This window comes from Myodes glareolus, chromosome 11 (genome assembly GCF_982192425.1).
Source record: "Myodes glareolus chromosome 11, mMyoGla1.1, whole genome shotgun sequence".
In the NCBI taxonomy this organism is placed as follows: Eukaryota; Metazoa; Chordata; class Mammalia; order Rodentia; family Cricetidae; genus Myodes; species Myodes glareolus.
Window position 1 is genome coordinate 68,503,093 of NC_142036.1, and position 20,456 is coordinate 68,523,548.

Here is a 20,456-nt window from a genome sequence, read left to right on the forward strand (position 1 = left end):
GGGAGTGTCTCTCCATTTAGTTTGATGTTGGCTTTGGCTTGCTGTGTATTGCCTTAACTATGTTTAGGTATGTTCCTTGTATCCCTGCTCTGTCCAAGACCTTTATCATGAAGGGATGTTGAATTTTGTTAAAAGCTTTTTCGGCCTGTAATGAGATAATTATGTGGTTTTTATTTTTCAGCTTGTTTATATGGTGGATTATGTTGACAGATTTTCGTATGTTGAACCATGCCTGCATCTGTGGGATGAAGGCGACTTGGTCACGGTGGATGATGGTTATGATGTGTTCTTGGATTCAATTTGCCAGTATTTTATTTAGTATTTCCACATCAATGTTCACGAGTGAGATTGGTCTGTAATTCTCTTTCTTAGTAATGTCTTTCTGTGGTTTGGGTATCAGGGTAATTGTAGCCTCATAAAAAGAGTTTGGCTGAGAAGCCATTGATAATGGCGCTGGGACTTGTTTCTACTGCATGTACTGGCTTTTTGGGACCCTAGTCTGTTTGGATGCACATCCTCCTAGGCCTGGATGGAGGGGGGAGGACCTTGAACTTCCCACAGGGGAGGGTACCCTGCCCTCTCTTAAGACTGGAGGGGGAAGGAGGAGGTTGAGTAGAGGAGCGAGGGGGAAATGGAATGAGGGGAGGAAGTGGAAATTTTTTAATGGATAAATAAATAAATAAATAGAGTTTGGCAATGTTCCTTCTGTTTCTATTGTGTGGAATAATTTGAGGAGTATTGGTATTAGTTCTTCTTTGAAAGTCTTGTAGAATTCTGAGCTGAAACCATCTTGTCCTGGACTCTTTTTGGTTGGGAGGATTTGGTTTTTGATGACTGTTTCTATTTCTTCAGCAGTTATAGGTCTGTTTAATTTGCTTATCTGGTCTTGATTTAATTTTGGTAAGTGATATTTGTCCAGAAAGTTGTCCATTTCCTTTAAGTTTTCCAATTGTGTGGAGTATATGTTTTCGAAATATGACCTAATGATCTGTCTGTATTTCCTCCGTGTCTGTTGTTATGTCCCCTTTTTCATTTCTGATTTTGTTAATTTGGATATTCTCTCTCTGCCTTTTGGTTAGTTTGGATAAAGGTTTGTCTATTTTGTTGATTTTCCCTAAGAACCAACTCTTTGTCTCATTGATTCTTTGTATTGTTTTCATTGTTTCTATTTTGTTGATTTCAGCTCTCAATTTGATTATTTCCTGCTGTCTAGTTCTCTTAGGTGAGTTTGCTTCTTTTTGTTCTAAAGTTTTCAAATGTTCTGTTAATTCACTAGTGTGGGATTTTTCCAGCTTCTTTATGAAGGCTTTAGTGCTATGAACTTTGCTCTTAACACTGCTTTCATTGTGTCCCCTAAAGTTGGATATGTTGTGTGGTAATTTTCATTAAACTTTAGTAAGTCTTTTATTTTCCCCTTTATTTCTTCCTTGACCCATTGATGATTCAGGTGAACATTGTTTAATTTCCATGTGTTTGTGGGTTTTCTGGAATTAGTATTGCTGTTGACTTCTAGTTTTATACCATGGTGATCTGATAAGGTACATTGGGTTATTCCAATTCTTTTGTATTTGTTGAGGTTTGTTTTGTTACCGAGTATGTGGTCAATTTTTGAGAAGGTTCCATGAGGTACTGAGAAGATATATTCTTTTCTGTTTGGATGGACTATTCTATATATGTCTGTTAAGTCCATTTGAGTCATAACATCTGTTAGTTCTCTTATTTCTGTTCATTTTTTGTCTGACTGACCTGTCCAGTGGTGAGAGGGGAGTGTTGAAGCCTCCCACTATTAGTGTGTGGGGTTTAATGTCTGATTTAAGCTTTAGAAGTGTTTCTTTCACATATGTCCCTTGTATTTGTGGCATAGATGTTCAGTATTGAAATTTCCTCTTGATGGATTTTTCCTGTGACTAGTATGAAATGACCTTCTTTGTCTCTTTTGACTGATTTTTAGCTTGAAGTCTATTTTGTTAGATATTAGGATAATTACACCCACATGTTTCTTAGGTCCATTTGATTGGTATGTTTTTCCCAACCCTTTACTCTGAGATGATGTCTGTCTTTGAGGTTGAGATGTGTTTCTTTTATGCTGAAGAAGGATGGATTCTGTTTTCGTATCCAGTCTGTTAGCCTGTGCCTTTTTATAGCTGAATTGAGTCCATTTACATTAAGGGATATTAATGACCAGTGATTGCTATCTCCTGTTAATTTAGTTTTCATTGTTGATGATGTTAATTTGTGCATTTTTTTCTTCTTTGGGGTTTGATGTTATGCGATCATCAATTGTCTGTGTTTTTGTTGATGTAGCCATCTTCCTTGGGTTGGAGTTTTCCTTCTAGTATTTTCTGTAGGGCTGGGTTTGTGGCTAGGTATTGGTGAAATCTAGATTTGTCACGGAATATCTTATTTTGTTCTCCCATGGTGCTTTGCAGTTTTGCTGGGTATAGTAGTCTGGGCTGGTATCTGTGGTCTCTTTAATGTCTGCATAATGCTTGACCATGACGTTTTGGTTTTCATTGTCTCCAATGAGAAGTCAGGTGTAATTCTGATAGGTCTACTTTTATATGTTACTTGACCTTTTTCCTTTGCAGCTCTTAATATTCTTTCTTTATGCTGTATATTTAGTGTTTTGATTATTATGTGACGAGAGGACTCTTTTATGAATTCAGTCTATTTGGTATTCTGTAAGCTTCTTGTATCTTCATAGGCACATCTTTCTTTAGGTAGAGGAAGTTTTCTTCTATGATTTTGTTAAATAAATTTTCTGTGCTTTTGAGTTGAACTCTCCTTCTTCTATACCTGTTATTCTAAGATTTGGCCTTTTAATGGTGTCCCATATTTCCTGGATATTTTGTGTTAAGCTTTTGTTAGATTTAATGTTTTCTTTAACTGATCAGTCTATTTCCTCTATTGTATCTTCAGTGCTCGAGATTCTCTCTTCCATCTCTTGTAGTCGGCTGTTCATGTTTGCATTTGTGGTTCCTGATCTTTTTCTCATGATTTCTGTTTCTATAATTCCTTCAGCTTGTGTTTTCTTTATTGTTTCTATTTCAGTTTTCAAGTCCTGAATAGTTTCTTTTATATGTTTGATTTCATTTTCTTGGTTTTCTTTAAGTTATTTGCTGATATCTTCCTATTCTTTATTTGTCTTTTCCTCAATTCTTTAAGGGAATTTCTCATTTCATCTTTAAGAATTTCTAACATTCTCTGGAGGTTATTTTTTAGTTCCTTTTCTTCTGTTTCATCCATATTTGGTTGTTCAGGTCTTGCTGTTGTAGGGTCTTTAGGTTTTACTGGTGTTGTGCTGCTCTTTGTGGTGTAGCGTGTGATCTTACCTTTTCTACTCATCTTTTCCTCTAATAGGTGTGGTTGGGGCTGTCTGAGATTCTGTTGAATAATCTTCTAGGTGCCAGTGAATCCGAAGCTCAGATGGTTTTTCCTCGTGGTACAGTCAGTGTCACAGTTCTAGTTACCCCGTTGGTTACTCCTGTTCCTGGAGATAGCTCAGCGCTCCTGTGACTTGCTCTGCTCACTTGCAGTTTGCTGTCTCAGGCCTTCTTTGGCCTAGGTTGCCGACTTTGCCCCATTTCTGTAAATCCTGGTCTGGATCTCCTCCTGCAGAAGTCCCTGACTTGGAGTTGAACCTGTTCTGGTGGAGATGGCTGACTCTGGATTTGGTTACTAGCTCAACCCTGATCCACCAGTGTCCCAGGACTGGGTTGCCTCCCCGGGCTTGATTTACTCCTGGCTTCTGCTTCCAGTGGAGCTATTCGCTCTCTGTTATAGGTTCTGCCCCATTCCTGTTCTGGTGGAGATGGCTGATTTGCTTCTGGCTTCTGCTCCCAGTGGAGCTTGTTTCCTCAGACCCTCTCTGTCCTACGTGGCTCTTAACTTTAACATTGACCTCAGTCTGAAATAGGATCCTGCATCCTGGAATCTCAGAAGGAGACTCCAGGTTTATTTATTTTACATAATGTACGAATAATTTGCCTGCTCGTCTGGCTATGTATTGTGTGTATGCCTAATTTTTGTGGAGACTAGAAGAGGGTATTGGAGCTCTTGGAGCTGGAGTTATAGATGGTATATGCTGCCATATGTGTACTAGGAATTGAACTTGGGTTCTCTGCAACTGCACCACATACCCTTAATGCTGAGCTGTCTCTTTGGGAGGGAGGAAGATTTTAAATGTGCAAAGACCGCTTATATTTTATCTAGTTTGTTCTTGTTTTTCCTCTGCTACATAAACTTTGTTAATTGACTATCAAACATTTTATCAGATTTTTGTTTGCTATTGTATTTTTAAATATAAATATAGAGGGGCTGAAGAGGTAGCTCAGTAGTTCTGAACATGTAATACCTTTGCAGAGGACCAGAGTTCAGTTCCTAGTGCCCACACCAGATGACTCATAATCACTTATCACTCCAGTATCAAGGAATTCAGTGCCCTCTTCTGGCCTCCATAGACAATTGCACTCATATGCACATACTCCCCCTTGTCCTCCTCCACAGATATACAGTTATACACATTATTTAAGGTAAAAATAAATCTTAAAGTAAGCAACAACAACAAAATCAGCTTAATTTGGATAGACTCACCTCCCCTGCTTAGTCAGGATCTAGTTATATAGCTCCAAGACTGGCCTCAACTTTAATCTTCCCATTTTAAATTCCACTGGAAGTTCAGGAGTGCGTCCTTCTGTCTGGCTTCAGTACTTGTTTATTAGACTTACCCCACTGTGCAGCTTCCAGGCTTTGTTCATAGCCGGCCATCTGGAAGGAAATTGAGGGACAATATCTCAGGTCCTAATATGTTGGGAAGTCTTGGGTTGAGTCACATTTGCTTTAGAGTTTTTGTTTTGTTAATCTCATTTTTTTGTTTCTCTTGGGACATTGTATTTTTAAGATTGGAAAATTTAGAGGTAACTATAATGTATTTCCTTCTCATTTCATAGTTCTTAAGTTTATTCAAAATGAAAATGTTTTTCTTGATCATACTTGTCTAAAATTTTTATTTTCATATTCACAAAATAGATGTATTCTTTGACTCTTTTTCATGTTATACTCAGGTAACAGGTAGTTTTCATAATGGAGGCTATATATAGCTGTGCAGAACATGGGCAGCAGTTGCAGTTCATTAAACTTGGAATGTAATTCTGTGTTTTGAATTTCCATATATGGTTCTTTCATTTCAACTTCATAATCTAACTTTCTTTTGCGCATATAATTGTATATTTTGTATGCTGTACTGATTATTGAGAGCAGTTTGTGTTTCAAGTTTTATAATCTTCAAATGCTCATTTACAAAGTCTGTTGATATGTTATTTATTTACTGAATTATTGTGAATTATTATTACAATAATTCTTTAGCTGTTAGGGAAGATAATAGAAAAGCTGGAGCCAGGAATTAAAAATAGATTTAATTAAAAATTAAATCTTATTTTAAAGATTTATTTATTTACTTATTGTGTATGTATATGGGTGTTTTTGTCTGCATGTACATCTACATACCAGAAGAGGGCATCTGATCCCACAGGACTACAGTGATAGGTGGTTGTGAGGCACCATGTAAGTGCTGGGAATTGAAGAACCTCTAGAAGAATAGCCAGTGCTCTTAATCACTGAGCGCTCTCCATCTCCTTCCCCAAAATAGACACTAGATTTTGAGTCAGTCAGTCAGTTTCTGTCTGTCTATCTTGACCGGGTCTCACTGTGCTTCTTAGGCTAGTCTTGATGTCCTGATCCTCCTGCTTCAGCCTTCAGAGTAGCTGAGGTTCCAGCTGTGCAACACTGTGCCCAGTTTTGACATTGATCGTTTCTAAAACACAAAGACTATGATAACTTTACCCATATGTAAAACTCAAATATGTAAAGGCAAAAATTGCAAACATAAAGAAGCAGTTATATAAATATTTGTTTCGTATATTTGAAAATGATAGAATTTCAGGTGCAGATATTTGACATTGAAGGAAATTTGGCACTGTGCATGCTTGCTAATGACCATTTAACCTTGGTGGAACAGTTAAGGACTGTTTTGTTGTTGTTGTTTTTCAGAGAATGCAGAATCTATTGACCTTAAACAGTTTTTTGACCAACATTTTTCACATATATACTATGTGTTTTTTGAAAATTTTGTGACTATTGAAGCTAGTCTTAAACAAAAAGGTAAGATATTAATGTATATTATGACTTGTATGTTTATGTTTCTAACAGTCATAAACATTAACTTAGAGGATCTGGGCATTAGAATTTTAGTATTGTTTTATTTTTATACCTTTCTAATACTATCAAAATTTACTTTTGAAAGGAAACTAATATACTTGTATCACTATCCTTATTGCTTTGTGAAGGCTTAGAATATTTGCATTTTTCTGGTCAGGCTTCCTCAACCTACCTTCTTTGTTTTGCCCTAGGAATGTTTGAATAGGAATAGTGTTTTTCATGTTCAAATCTCATTTGGAACCCACAATATATGATTTGTTATTAGATGTTAGTATAACCTAAATTTTTGTGTTTATCCTGGGTATTGAATTGAGGACCTTGTACATGTTAAGTATAGGCTACCCAACCCCCAGACCTAGAACCTAAATTTAGAGTAATTATGCTAAAGAATAGAGAGAGTGGCCGTAATACTGTCTGTATAATAAATAGGCCGTGCTTTCACATTTCCCTAAAGAATCACTGAAGAAAAGCTCAGGGATTGAAATATTTAAGTTCATTAAGTATTGTTAACAGTGAGTATAAAATGATATATTTCAAGTATTTTTCTGTTAAAAATGTTTCAGGTCACAAGTCTCAAAGAGAGGAATTGGATGCTATTCTTTTTATTTTTGAGGTAAGTGCTGTGAATCATACCTTTTAAACTTTCTCAAAGATAATTCTGGGAGGCTGGAGAGATGGCTCAGAGGTTAAGAACAATGATGTTCCTCAGAGGTCCTTAGTTCAATTCCCAGCAACCACATGATGGCTCACAACCCTCTATAATGAGATTTGGTGCCCTCTCCTGGCCTGTAGGCATACATGCAAGGAGAATTCTGTTAAAATAATAAATAAATCTTAGAAAAAATAATTCTGCGAACATATGAAGAACTATATTAAAATTATCAGATACATAATGAAACGCAGTTTATCTGCCAGCTTTTTTGCGGAATTTAATTTATAACTTAAAAATGTACTGACTAAGTTTGTGTATGTTTGAAGCACAATGTATTTTTAGGGACAAAATTTATATGCTTTTGACGACTCAAAATTAGTAGCATATTTGCAAATGAAAATTTTAATTTTTTATAAAGTTTACACAATTATTTTAACCTCTATAATCTTGGCCTAGGTGATTTATCATTAATTAATTTATTTATTTTGCTCTTTTTTTTTTTTTCTCAAGACAGGGTCTCTGTAGAAGGAGTTTCTCTGTGTCCTGGCAACTGCCCCCCAAATAACCATACAGAGCCTTAGTATTAATTATAAATGTATGGCCGATAGCTTAGGCTTGTTACTAACTAGCTCTTATAACTTAAACTAACCCATTTCTATTAATCTCTGTGCTGCCTGAGGCTCATTTACTTCATCTGTGAACTTCCCATATTGCTTCTTCTGTATCTGGTTTGCAATTCCTCAGACTCTGCCCTTTTTTTCCCCAGCGTTCTCTCTGTCCTGAAACTGAAAATCCTGCCTAGCTATCGGCCAATCAGTGTTTTGTTTTTTTTTTTTTAATTAACATTGAGAGCAACACATTTTCACAGTGTACAAAATTATTTCACATCTGGTCTCACTATGTAGTCCTGACTGGTCTAAAACTTGCTATGCAGACCATGCTGGCTTTGAACTCACACAAATCTGCCTGCCTGTGCCTCCTAAATTCTGAGATTGAAGGTGTGTGTCACCATGCCAGGCTTTATCATTTAGTTTTGATACAGGGTCTTATAGTGTTGTATGATTCTATTCCTGTGGATGTGAACAAAAAGAGAACTGCTGAGAATTCAGCATTTTAGCAATATGCACTAAAGTCTAACTTTATGGAGCAGTGAATTTACTGGGTTTACAGGAGTGTGCGTGAGTGACTCACAGACAGTTGAAAGCCCACCACAGCATGGGTGATGACTCCAGAAAGTTGGAACCCCTGAGCTTTGTGCACGACATGTGGGAGATCTCTCCTTAGCAGTCCTTCCTGTTGGTTTAGGAGATCTCTCCTTAGCAGTCCTTCTTGTTGGTTTAGGAGATCTCTCCTTAGCAGTCCTTCCTGTTGGTTTAGGAGATCTCTCCTTAGCAGTCCTTCCTTTTGGTTTAGGAGATCTCTCCTTAGCAGTCCTTCCTGTTGGTTTAGCCTTAGGGTTGGGGAGGAGGGTGTGTGTAGTAAGTTTTAGGGACTTTCTGAGATTTGTGAGTTATTTATTTCCTGTGCCTTAAAGAAATCACTTTAGAACTTCCTGAATCTTAATCCCCTCCAGGATGGACAGTTTGAATTGGGAGGAAATTGCTAGACAACAGGTGTAGCTCAGGCTGACCTTGAACTTCTGGTCTTCTGTCAACATGTGTTTGGATTAAAGGCATATACCACCACACCCAGCTCATTATTTCTGCTCTAATGGCTTTTCTTTATAAATTTGAACAAAATAGCCTTGTTTTTTAAAAATTGTTTTTTTATATCACTTTAAATTGGATTGGACAAATATTTATATATAAACAGAAAGCATTGCTTGGAGGTAGATAAGCTCTGCTAAAATTTGTTTATATTTTTAGCACATTCAAAAATTATGCCCTTCTCATCCTTATTTTAAAATAACTATTACCAGAGGAAATAGTCATAGAAATATTCTTGTCTTTACTGAGACTTTAGAGACCAATAGAAAACCAAGACTAGAGCTGATGACTTCAGAGACATCAGAGAGAGCATAAAAGCCCATTTCTCATAGTTAAGATGCTTGTGCATCTGCAGTCCCGCTACTCAGCAGGGGGACAGATAGTGAGACAGGAGAAATGCATGAGCTGGGAGTTCATGAGCATGTCAGTCACCTATGTAAAGTAGGCTCTTGTAAGAATGAATGTATCTGGACATGGTGGTACATGCCTACACGCTAACCGTTGTGAGGCTAAGGCAGGAGACTTACAAATTTTTAGGCCAGCTTGGGCTACATGGTGAGTCCTGACTCAGAAAAAAGAAAAACATAACAAGGTGCAAGAAAACAGTAACTAATACTCTGAAATTAATTTTCACTGGTCTTGAATTCTTTGAAACCTGATTTTATTTGGTAGGTAAACTACCTTAAGTTGCCACATGAGGAGCTTGTAAGTGGAATAGTGAGCACAAATGTTTGGGGAAGATTAAAAGTGTCCTGGAGAATGCTTGGAGTGTGCTTGCTCCTCTTAAATTTAGGGTGGGTCTTCAGATTCAAGTAAATCTCTCATCGGACTGCCCAGATGCTTGCATCTTAGTTCATTCCAGATCCAGTCAATTTGACAACCAAGATTAGCCATCAAAAGGACAACATACTTACTTTTTATCACTGTTAAAGATAATTTTTACTCATTTTTCTCTTCCAGAATTTATTTAATATTACTTATTACTTTTTGGGTAGGAAAGTTCAATTATTTTACTAGTTTGTATTTGCTATACTTTGACATAAGAAGCTCTTCACGTGGCCTTCTAATATTTCATACTTCACAATATATTGACTCATTATTTGATTTCATTATTTTGCTTATATTGATTTTTAGAAAATTTTACAACTTCTTCCAGAAAGAATTCATCAGCGATGGCAATTTCATAGTATTGGTAAGTAATATAAATATATATTTCATATCTGAAATAAATTATACAATGGCTTATCAGTTATTTTTTTAATGAGTTCATGTTTGTTTTACTGAAAACAGACTATAAGAGGCTAGCGACATGGCTCAGTAGGTAAAGTGCTTGCTGGCCATCACCCAGGTCTAAAAAGCCAAGAGTGGCAACCAAGGGTGGCCACATTGATACCAGTAACCCCAGTGCCATGGTAGAGACACTGAATCTCTCTGACCTACCAGTCTAGCTAAAACCACAGATTCCAGGTTCAATAAGTGACCCTGTCTTAAAACGTAAGGTGGAAAGCACCAATATTAATCTCTGGCCTCCACTTTTCACACACATATGCATGTGTGCATGTACATACATGAATTTAGAGGTGAGCTAGGTGTAGTGCCACAGGTTTCTAATCCCAGCTACTTAGGATGTCAAGGCCTGAGGATCACAAATTTAGGGCCTGCCTGGGCAAGCAAGACCCCATCTAAAAATGAAAGAGTGAAGAATGAGCTAGGTATATAATTCAGTGGTGGAGTGCTTGCCTAGAATATGTAAGCTTCTAGATTTCATCCTCAGTACTATAGAGAGGAAAATACACAGGCAGACTGGGGATCTAAGACTAAAATTTAAATGAAGGGCCAATGGTCAGTGGTAGATCTCATGGTTTGCATGAGAGGCTCTGGTTCAGTTTCCTATAAACACACACAAAGGAGGCGAAAAAGATGAGTTGAGGAAGAGGAGAGAGAGGAGAATGTGTGTGTGTGTGTGTGTGTGTGTGTGTGTGTGTGTGTGTGTGTGTACACATATATTGACTTGGCACACAATACTGTGTTTTTTATCTACCTCTTTACTCTGAATGCATTAGCAATGATGATGAATTATTTTTAAAAAGTAGAAGCAGGCTTCAACTCAAAATAAATACCTTTGTGAATCAGAAATAGGAGAGAAATGCAGTGCAAAAAAGGGAGAATGTATGAAGCTGTGGCCTCTGGATTCTCTGTTTGTTTTCTGTGGTAGGGTCTCTCCCATCATAGTCCAGATTGTCCTAGAGCTCGTCATGGAGCATGAGTTGCTCCTCAGTGGTGCACAACTGCTCAGCAGTTCTCCTGCTTCAGCCTTTGATTACTGAAGTAATTTTGGGACAAATTCTCACTATGTAGTCCGGACAAGCCTTGAATCCATGATCTTCTTGCCTCTGCCGCCCATGTGTTGGGGTTACAGGCATATGTTCCATGTATGACAACCCCAAGTTTGAAAACATAGCAGGGAGACTGGAGTTAAGCTTACTGTTGCTTGAAGAATCAAAATATGGCTGTCTAGTTCATGAAACAAAAGCTAAAAAGAAGAAAGAAAAAGTATGTTGTAGATTACTGTGGAGACCAAGTAAGAGAAGACAGACTTTCTGTTTATCAAGAAACAAGCTGAAACAATGAAATTATAACCACAGGGCTTTTGAGCTGTTATTATAAGACTTATTTCCACCCCCCTTGGTTAAAAAAGGGATCAACAAGTAAGTGGTCAGTGCTTCTTCAGTGTTCTCACTGTCTGCATTGGTTGCTGGAGATCTTCATGCCCTTTGTCATAGGGAGTAAATGGCCCTGTATCTACATTGTTGAGCCAGAATGCAATTGATTATATTTGCTTAGAAATTTGTGTATGTTTGTATTTGGAAAGAGAGTCACAGTGTCTAGAGAGATGGCTCAGTGGCTAAGTGTGCTTGCTGCTCTTACAGAGGGCCTGAATTCAGTTCCCAGCATCCACATCAGATAGTTTACAGCTGTGCCTCCAGCTCCAGGGAATCTGTCACCCTTTTCTGGCCTCCTGGGGCACCTGCACTCACATGCACACATTCTCACTTAGACACAAACATATACACATAATTAAAAATAAAAACAAATTTTTAAAAATCTTGTGTATATGTATATGTGCTTTCTTGACTCATATGCACCACATGCATGCAAGTGCCATGGAGACTGGAAGAAGGCAGCAGATCTCTTAGAACTGTAGCTAAAGATGGTGATGAGCAGCCCTCCTGAAGGGCTCAGAGGACTGAGCAGAGGAGTGCGTGCTCTTAACCACTGAGCCATCATCCAATTCCCAAAATAACATTTGAAAAGAAAGGAAAATCAGAAGTTTATTTAGGCCTCAATTTCTTGATTAGTCGGGCAAATAGAAGCTTTTTCAGATTATCCCAGGAAAATAAAGGAATATTAGACAGAGATGGGGGAATATTGATATAATGAATAAAACATCAAAATCTTAGATAAAATGAACTTTAAGGATTGGCCTGGGGCTTTAGCTCAACAGTAGGACGTATGCCTAGCATGCAAGTAGCCATGGGTTAGATCTCAGAACTGCCCCCCAAATTAAAAATTACTTTTGCATAACAGCATACTACATTCAAAAGACAAGCTTTAAAAGGTTTCCAAATATTTTAATACACATTATACAAAAGATATTACTAGTGAGCACATAAGAAAGTGCTCAAAAGAATAATTAACTTTGATTTGAACTTTCTTACCATGAAACTGTTCTTGAAGATTGTCTTTGTTTGAAGATTGTCTTTGTAAAACTTTTTTCTGAGACATCTGAACTTTTAATGTATTTCTTTATCCATTTCTATATAATATTGAACTTTTAATGTTGTATTTATTTATTTATTGGTCTTTTTTAGAGGCAGGGTTTCTCTGTGTATTCTTGACTGTCCTGGAACTAGCTTTATAGACCAGGCTGGTCTTGAACTCAAGAAATTCTCCTGCCTCTGCTTTCTGAGTGCTGAGATTAAAGGTGCTCCACCCCTGCCCAGCTAGATATGTTATATTTCTTGAGGACTGCGGCCTTTAATCACCAAAAGATCTTTATGTTACCTAGTTGTCATAATTAATTGTATCCCAAAAATGTGTATAACTTGTGAAAATTCATAAATGGTGATTTTCTTTGTCATTTAAATGATTTCTACAAGCTGTTGGCTTTATGAATTATTAATGAAAGAAAATGTGACTGTAGTTGATTTAAAAAATAGCTTCATTAAGATATACAATTTGCATAGATAAAATTTATTCTATGAAGTAAAATTCAATATTTTTAGAAAATAGTCCTCATAGTCCAGTTTTAGGATATGTCTATCCTCCTCACGTAGTTTTTGAAGCTATTTGTTGTCAAAATGCCAGCCTCAACTGTGTTGTGAACTCCAGGCCAGTCTTGCCAAAAATCCAAAATTAAAAAAAAAAAAAATAAAGAAACACCTCACAAGGTTTTCTTGTTGTTGTTATTTTTGTTTGTTTGTCTATTGTTTTGTTTTGTTGGTTTTCTGAGACAAGGTTTCTCTGTATAACAGGAACTCTATCTGTTGACCAGGCTGGCCTTGATCTCACAGAGATCCTTCCTCCTCTGCCTACCTCCCGAGTGCTGGGAATAAAAGCATACAGCATCATTGTTTTTGAAAGAAGTGTTTGGTTTATCTTTGTAGTACCAAAGTCAAGGATTTCTTTATAAAAAGAAAATACACCTAAAATATAAGTGTTAGTCATAGAGAAATTTATACACACATAAACACAAACATGTAGACTCTTGCTTTTTGCTGTTTTTGATAAAGTCTCACAAAGCCTAGGCTTTCCTCTTACTTGCTCTGCAGCTGAGACTGGTCTTGAACTCCTAATTCTCCTATTTCTACCTACCTAGTGTTGGGACTAAAGCCATGAACCACCGCTCATGAATACTCCTCCCCCAACCAAAACATAACTTACTGGTCTGAGAAAAGATAGCTCCAGTTTATAGAGCTGGCAGAAAATTAGTAGGACACACACACAGAGAGAACTGTTAATATTAAACAAAAGCAAAAACTTGAGGGCTGGAGAGATGGACCAGTGGGTGAGAAGATGTGCTGCTATTCTGGAGGACCTGAGTTCAATTTCCAGCACCCACAGCAAACAACTCACTCCAAGGGAATACTGATGTCCTCTTCTGGCTACCAACAGCATCTGCACACGTGGCATTTATTCACACAGACACAAACACATACATGTAAATAAAACAATACAGACCTTTAAATTACAAAAGTTTGTCCACTTGAAAATTATAAAAGAACATAATAAACAATTGAATAAAATTTGAATGGACAGAAAAAAGGACATTCATTGTCACTAGAAAAAAATCAAATGGAAACATAAAAACTTAACACTAATTAATTATCAAATGTTAGAGTCTGTCTTTGGGTCATGCTGCCATCACATACCAGAGCAGTGTCACATACTGCTTGGTATTGTTAATTTTCATTATATTGTAAAATTTCTTAACATTTGGTAAAGCTGAAAGTGAGTGATTTTTACTGCAGTTTATATGTTCTAAGTAAAGTCATATTGTAACAGTCATGAATAACAACATTTGTTATAGTAGTCTTGATAGTGACAGAAAATTGAAAGTAAGCCAGATGTCTTTGCATAAAGTAGATACATTTTGAAATATTTTTGCATAATGATAAAATATTAAAGTAGTTAAACAAGAATTATATAGAATTTCATAGACCAGTGTAGATAAATTTAAAAAGTTAATATTAGATATAAAAAGCAACTTATAAATGAGTTGCTGTGTATGATACCCTTTATATAAAGTTTTAAGTGATTGATGCTGAGAAATGAATAGGTTTATAAGTAAGTAGTAATATAAAAATATTTCTTTCTTTTTTTAGGTCATAAAAATGAATAAATTATTTATTTTCTTCATTAATTGACAGTATTGCTTTATTTTATATTATAGTATTATTATGTCATAGGTCCATGACAGCTTTTTTAGTCTGTTTTAATGTTAATGCCATAAGGTGTTTAAGAATACCATCTTATAACAATATTTTACAGGGAATGTTCACTTCTTGTAATCTACTCTTTTAATGACAACTTAATTATTTGTAGAGATACTCTTCCATATTCATGTTAAAGTATGTTTATCATGTACAGAAATTTGACTTACAATTTTAATTTGGTTGATTTATATGTAATTAGGAGGTAATCAACATCTTTAGACTTTTAAATTACCCCCTCCAAGATCAAGAAATAGCTTTATTTATTATATTTGAATTATTCTCCTCTCTCACTTTTTGTTTTACATTTTCTTACAGAAATTTGAGCATAATCTTTCAGATGCTTTGTAGTTTTGTTGGTATTGTAACTGGTATTTTCCTGTTTTAAAAATGATATTTTCATGTAGCAAGAATAATAAAAATCCAGAGAAAGACATTAGGGTTAAAACTGAAGATCAGAAAAACAAAGCAGCCAGCCACTAGAGAGATCTTACCTCTACCCCAAATAAGAGTCAGACAAAAGGGCAGTCCTGTAATGCACTCCACCAACCTCAGACTCCACACTCCAAAGACTTCCTGTCTCTTCTCCTTTATATTCCTCTCTCCACCTGCCATATCACTCCTGTCTCCACCTCCCTAGTGCTGAGAATAAAGGTGTGTGATCTCAAATTCTGGGATTACCTTTCTGTGAGCTGTTTTTCTTTTAGGCAGATTCAGTCTTGTTTAGCCCAGGATGGCCTTGAACTCACAGAGGTCCTTCTGCCCATCTCCTGAGTCCTGGGATTAAAGGGGCGTGTCACCACTGCCTGGCCTGTATGGCTGACTAGTAGGTTGCCTTACTCTCTGATCCTTAGGCAAGCTTTATCTATTAAAACACAAGCAATATACCACTATATTTTCATATTGAGTTTTGCTTTCATAGAGAAGTCATTTTGATTTCTTTAGGTTGTTCTTATATATAGAATTGTGATGGTATTTCTTGATAGATTATTACATCTATTTAGAGGATTGTTATCATTTTTCTTCCTATCTTTTTGCCTCCTTTGTTATAGTATTGACATCATGTACCAAGTTTTGATAGTGGTAATTAGGGTATATGCCTTCCTTCATAGGTGTCAACAATTAACTTAATTTCTCTATATTTCTGTAAGTGATAATTCCAAAACATATATAATGCTTTCCTTTAGAGAAGAAGGGAAGAAAATGATTTAAGCTTCAATGTGCCATTGTATGGTTAAGTAAAACAAAGATAAATGTTTAAATAATAACCAACATAATTTTGTATTTGGATTTGTTCATAGTGAATATTCGTTTATGGATGTTACAGTAATGAAAATAATTATTAGGAAATAGTGAAATTAATGAATGTTTTTTTGGTTAATTAAAATACAATAGTTTTTTATTAGTGGTAGAATGTTTTCTTTATGTTTTCAGCATAAATGCGAGATGGATAGATTGTTGTGTTAAGCAAAATTTTATGATTAAATTTTGTCAATAAAGTAAATTATGTTTAACTGTGTTGAAAGGTGACTTTTTATATGACCCTCTGATCTCAGTTTTGATCAAAGAGTTTACCAAAGTCACCAAGAACAATTTAGAGATTGCCAAGGACTTGTTTAAAAGTGTTTTCAAGTCTGACCGAGAACTCTGACATTTATAAATATATAAGAAGATAGGAATATTTAAAATCATGTTTTTCTTTTCAGGTTTGATTTTAAAGAAACTACTCCACACTGGAAACTCCTTAAAGGTATAATATAATTATACTTATTTTCTATGACTCAGAGTGTTTGCTAAATATATGCATGGCCCTGAGTTGGTCCCCAGAACTGCATAAAGTAGGTGTGATAATGCCCTCCTAGAACCCCAGCACTGAAGAGCTGGAAGCAGGAGGATCAGAAATTGAAGATCATCTTCAACTACATAGTTCGAGATCAATCTTGTCTCACCTGAGACCTTGTCTTAAAACAAATCAGCAAACAAAACCAGTAAAGCATCCATACCACTTAAACTTTCCTCCTTGACTTTTTCCTGAAGTTTGTTGAATTAATTGTCTTCAATTCATTTGAGAAAAGTCACTTAGAGTTCAGTGCTTGTCAGAGAGTGAATTTTCCTTTTTCTCTTTTCTGCTCTCTTTCTGAGAGAGCATTGATTCATTGCTTCTAGTATTTGTACTCTTCCATGTGTGAGGATTGGTTTAGATCATTCAGTACAGTGATTATTCCAGAATTCCAGATTTGTAGCTAGGACACAAATAAATAGTAAACAAGATCATTTCAGAGGGCCTTTAAGTAAATTTTAAAATAGTTTAAGTAAATTCACTCTTATAATTTGAATAACTCCAGAACTTTGACGGGATGAGTGCATGAATGAGTTGTTTACCAGCATCGCTGCAACCGTTCTTACTGAACCCTTTTGTCCTGTCACTAACTATCATCTGTCTGTCTGTCTGTCTATCTACATACCTACCTACCAACCAACCTGCCAGCCTATAAATCCATCCATCCATCCATCCATCCATCCATCCATCCATCCATCCATCCATCCTTCCTTCTTTCCATCCATCCATCCATAAATTCTATCCATCCTCATCTGTCTGTCTGTCTGTCTGTCTGTCTGTCTGTCTATCTATCTATCTATCTATCTATCTATCTATCTATCTATCTATCTATCTACCGCAACTAGAAATTACCATTCAGTAGTTTATTCTTAGGATTCCATCAAGCATGACTGCTTCTTCTCCCCAGTGCTGTGGATTGAACCCAAGGACTTGCATATGTTCCTACTGTGCATATCCTCAGCACAGGTTTATTTTTACAAATCTGTGAACTTAGATTTCAAAATAGTGGGAGTTGTATAAGTGTCCTGGGTGTATCTGTCTTCACTCTTCATCCTGTCATTTTCTTTCTTCAACAAAATAGCAGAACTGTGTTCTAAGAAGCAAGAAAGTATGTCCATTAAGAAATACTGTATTTCATTTTATTTTATTTTAGATCAGACGGGAAGGTGTTCGTCTCTTCTTGCTGTGGTTGCAAGCTCTTCAGGATAACTGTAGCAAAGAACAACTCTGGATGTTTTCATGCTTGATCCCTGGGTTTTCAGCACCACAATCTGAATATGGACCTCGAACTTTAGATAATCTTATTAATCCTCCACTCAATCTTCAAGAAAGTAAGATTGATGAGATGTTATCTGTTAGCAAGTTTTCTGTAGAATTTCTTTTTTAAAACGTGTTCATTTATATGCATTTTGTGTAGTATGCAGTATGTGCAGCATTTTGGCGCACAAGTGTTTGTAGTATATGTACATGTGTGCAAGTGTGCTTGTCCATGATGGCCATGTGGAGGTCATGCATTTACAGATGGATAGCTTCCTCAGTTGCTTCTCCTTATCATTGTTATTTTTGAAGCCGAGGCCCGTACTGAGTCTGAAATTCACCATTCCAACTGTACTCGCTAGCGGCAATCCCCCACCTCTGCAGTCTACTTGTTTTTGCCCCATAGTATTGGGGGTTACAGGTCTTCAAGGCCATATCAATCTTTTTTTTTTAAGTGTGGGTGCTGGTGATCTGATCTCAGGTCCTCATATTTGTTTAGTAGGCTCTTTATTCACTGACATCTCTGCAGCCCTCTGTATAGTTTTTGTTTTTAATGTCAAATGTCTGTACAATTATGGTACATGGTATTTTGAGGCAGTGTTTATAAGGTAAATTGGTATTATTCTAGCTTGGTGAGGCCTGCGGGTTAAGAGAGTTGTTGGAAATGTACTTTACTACTTAGTTTCCAAGAAGATGCACACTCCATGCCATAGGCCTATGTAGACAGTGTATGTGTGTAGCTCTCTTTGCATGAATGATCAGGGTTAGTCAGAAGACAGAGGGAACAGACGTTCATAAGTTATTGTGGGCAGGAGATTTTATTGTGGTTTCATGGAAGGAAGTGACAAATCAGTAAGAGCAAGTAAAAATCAGCCTGTGTAAATAAATAATTTAAGTGAATTCTCATACGAAAAGGTGGTCCCTAGTTGTCTAGTCCTTGGCCCTGAAGGAAAATAATACCCTTGACTCAAGAGTATAGAGGACTGTATGGGGGTGTGGACATTAGACCGAGTGGTTTGTATCTGAGAGTCATCATTAGCAGGTTAGTCAATTACTACCTCTAGGAATTAGCCAGTCCCGGTAAGGACATTATCTCTGGTAGCCAAGTCCTAGATATCAGAGCATCTAAACCATATTAGGGTTAATATAGACCTCTTCACATCATGTTTTGCTGTATTTCTTTGAGATAGAGTTTCATATATCTTAGGCTGGCCTTAAATTCCCTATGTAGTAAAAGATGACTTTAAAAACAAGATCCTCTTGCTGGGAGGTATTGGATACTACTCCTGGTTTTAATTTATAATTTTTATTTCTTGTGTATTGTTTTGTATGTGGGAATTAGTTTATGTGTACACAAAAACAGAGTGTGCTTTTCTTTGTGCAGTGGCTATAAACTGCTGCATGTAAAATTTTATAAATCGAAATTGCTTTTTTTATTTTAAATTTAATTTGTGATTTTAGAAGTGTTATTTAACTTCTGTTTTTCACTAGTGAATCTTTGTCCTTTTTAGCCCTAAGATTTTCTGATGTTATTTTTTCTTTACATTTTAGTTTTTTTCCTTTTATTATTCTGCTTAAATATCTAAGTTATTTTTGTTGTTGTTGTTAAACATATTCTTCTTATACTAGTAAGCATTTGTGATACATGTTGCTATGTTAGTTGACTAGGGCTGCTTAACAAAATACCACAGACTAAGTGGCTTCAGACAGAAGTACATTTCCTGGAGGTTGGAGCTCACAGTAGATGCTGACAGGTCCAATTTCGGGCAAGCCTTTTCTCAGCTTACATATAGCATCCTCTCATTGTTTGCTCACGTGATCTTTTCCTTAGTGCATTTGCATGCTTGTGCATGCAGAGCAAACCCGCTGATGTTTCTTCTCTCCCTATATCCAGTTTCATACATTTAGGATTGAACCCTAATAGCCTCAATATAACCTTACATGCTCTCTGTTTAGATACAATCACATTGAGGGTTCATGTTCCAGCAAATGAATTTTGGGAGTACACAGTTTAGTTCATAACTTGTACTCAATTGGATGTTACATATTATTGTAATATATGTTTCCTCAAATTACAGGTTTTTATAGCAAAGCAAACTGTACTTGTAGCATAAAATTTTAGAAACAAAACCAAGTTTGCATAAAAATCTATAAATATACCAACTTAAACAGATCGTTTACATCTGCTTATTTACATACACGTCATTCTGAAGTCTTCAACTAATGTTCCTTGAACATTTTTTCTTTTGGATCACTGCCATCCATCCCATCTGTAGATTTCCTTTTGTCTCTATTTTTAGATCTAGCTTTCTTTTTTTTTTCATTAGTTTCAAATGCATTTTGACCAACTTTTTTGCATTCTCTTTCTGAGAACAAAATTTGAACTTTCCTTTAATTTTTTTATGTGTATGTATGTGTATCTACTTGTCTGTGTACCATTTGCACATAGATGTCTACAGAGCCCAAAAAGAGGTCTCAGATCTTCTGGAATTGGAGTGTCCAGTGGTTTTTGAGCCACCTGATGTAGGTTCTGGGAACTAAACCTGGGGCAAACAAGAGCAGTGTACACTCTACAGTGCTGAACCCTTTTTCAACCCCACGGATAGAAGTTTTGCTGTTTACAGAGCTACCTGTACATTCCTCTATAGCTACTAAGAAGTCCTTGAGTCTTAAATGGAGGCTTATAGCTTTGCAAAATAAAACACTGGTACACTCTATGAGGACAGGGTGCAAATGGTAAAAGGTTGTTCTTTTAAATAGTAAGTTTTTAAAATGTAGAAATGATATACTGT

At 36.3% G+C, this 20,456-nt stretch overlaps 1 protein-coding gene across 7 annotated transcripts in view; it reads left to right on the top strand.

Moving 5' to 3' along the window:
• Ralgapa1 (Ral GTPase activating protein catalytic subunit alpha 1) overlaps positions 1-20,456 on the top strand; it is a 217,023-nt gene that overhangs the window by 20,063 nt on the left and 176,504 nt on the right. For all 7 annotated transcript variants that reach the window (XM_085697620.2, XM_085697618.2, XM_085697619.2 and 4 more), the window contains exons 2-6: positions 6,049-6,159; positions 6,780-6,829; positions 9,709-9,766; positions 16,274-16,317; positions 17,561-17,738. In XM_085697620.2, coding sequence (XP_085553746.1) covers positions 6,049-6,159; positions 6,780-6,829; positions 9,709-9,766; positions 16,274-16,317; positions 17,561-17,738 — 441 coding nt within the window. The remainder of the gene's footprint in view (positions 1-6,048; positions 6,160-6,779; positions 6,830-9,708; positions 9,767-16,273; positions 16,318-17,560; positions 17,739-20,456) is intronic.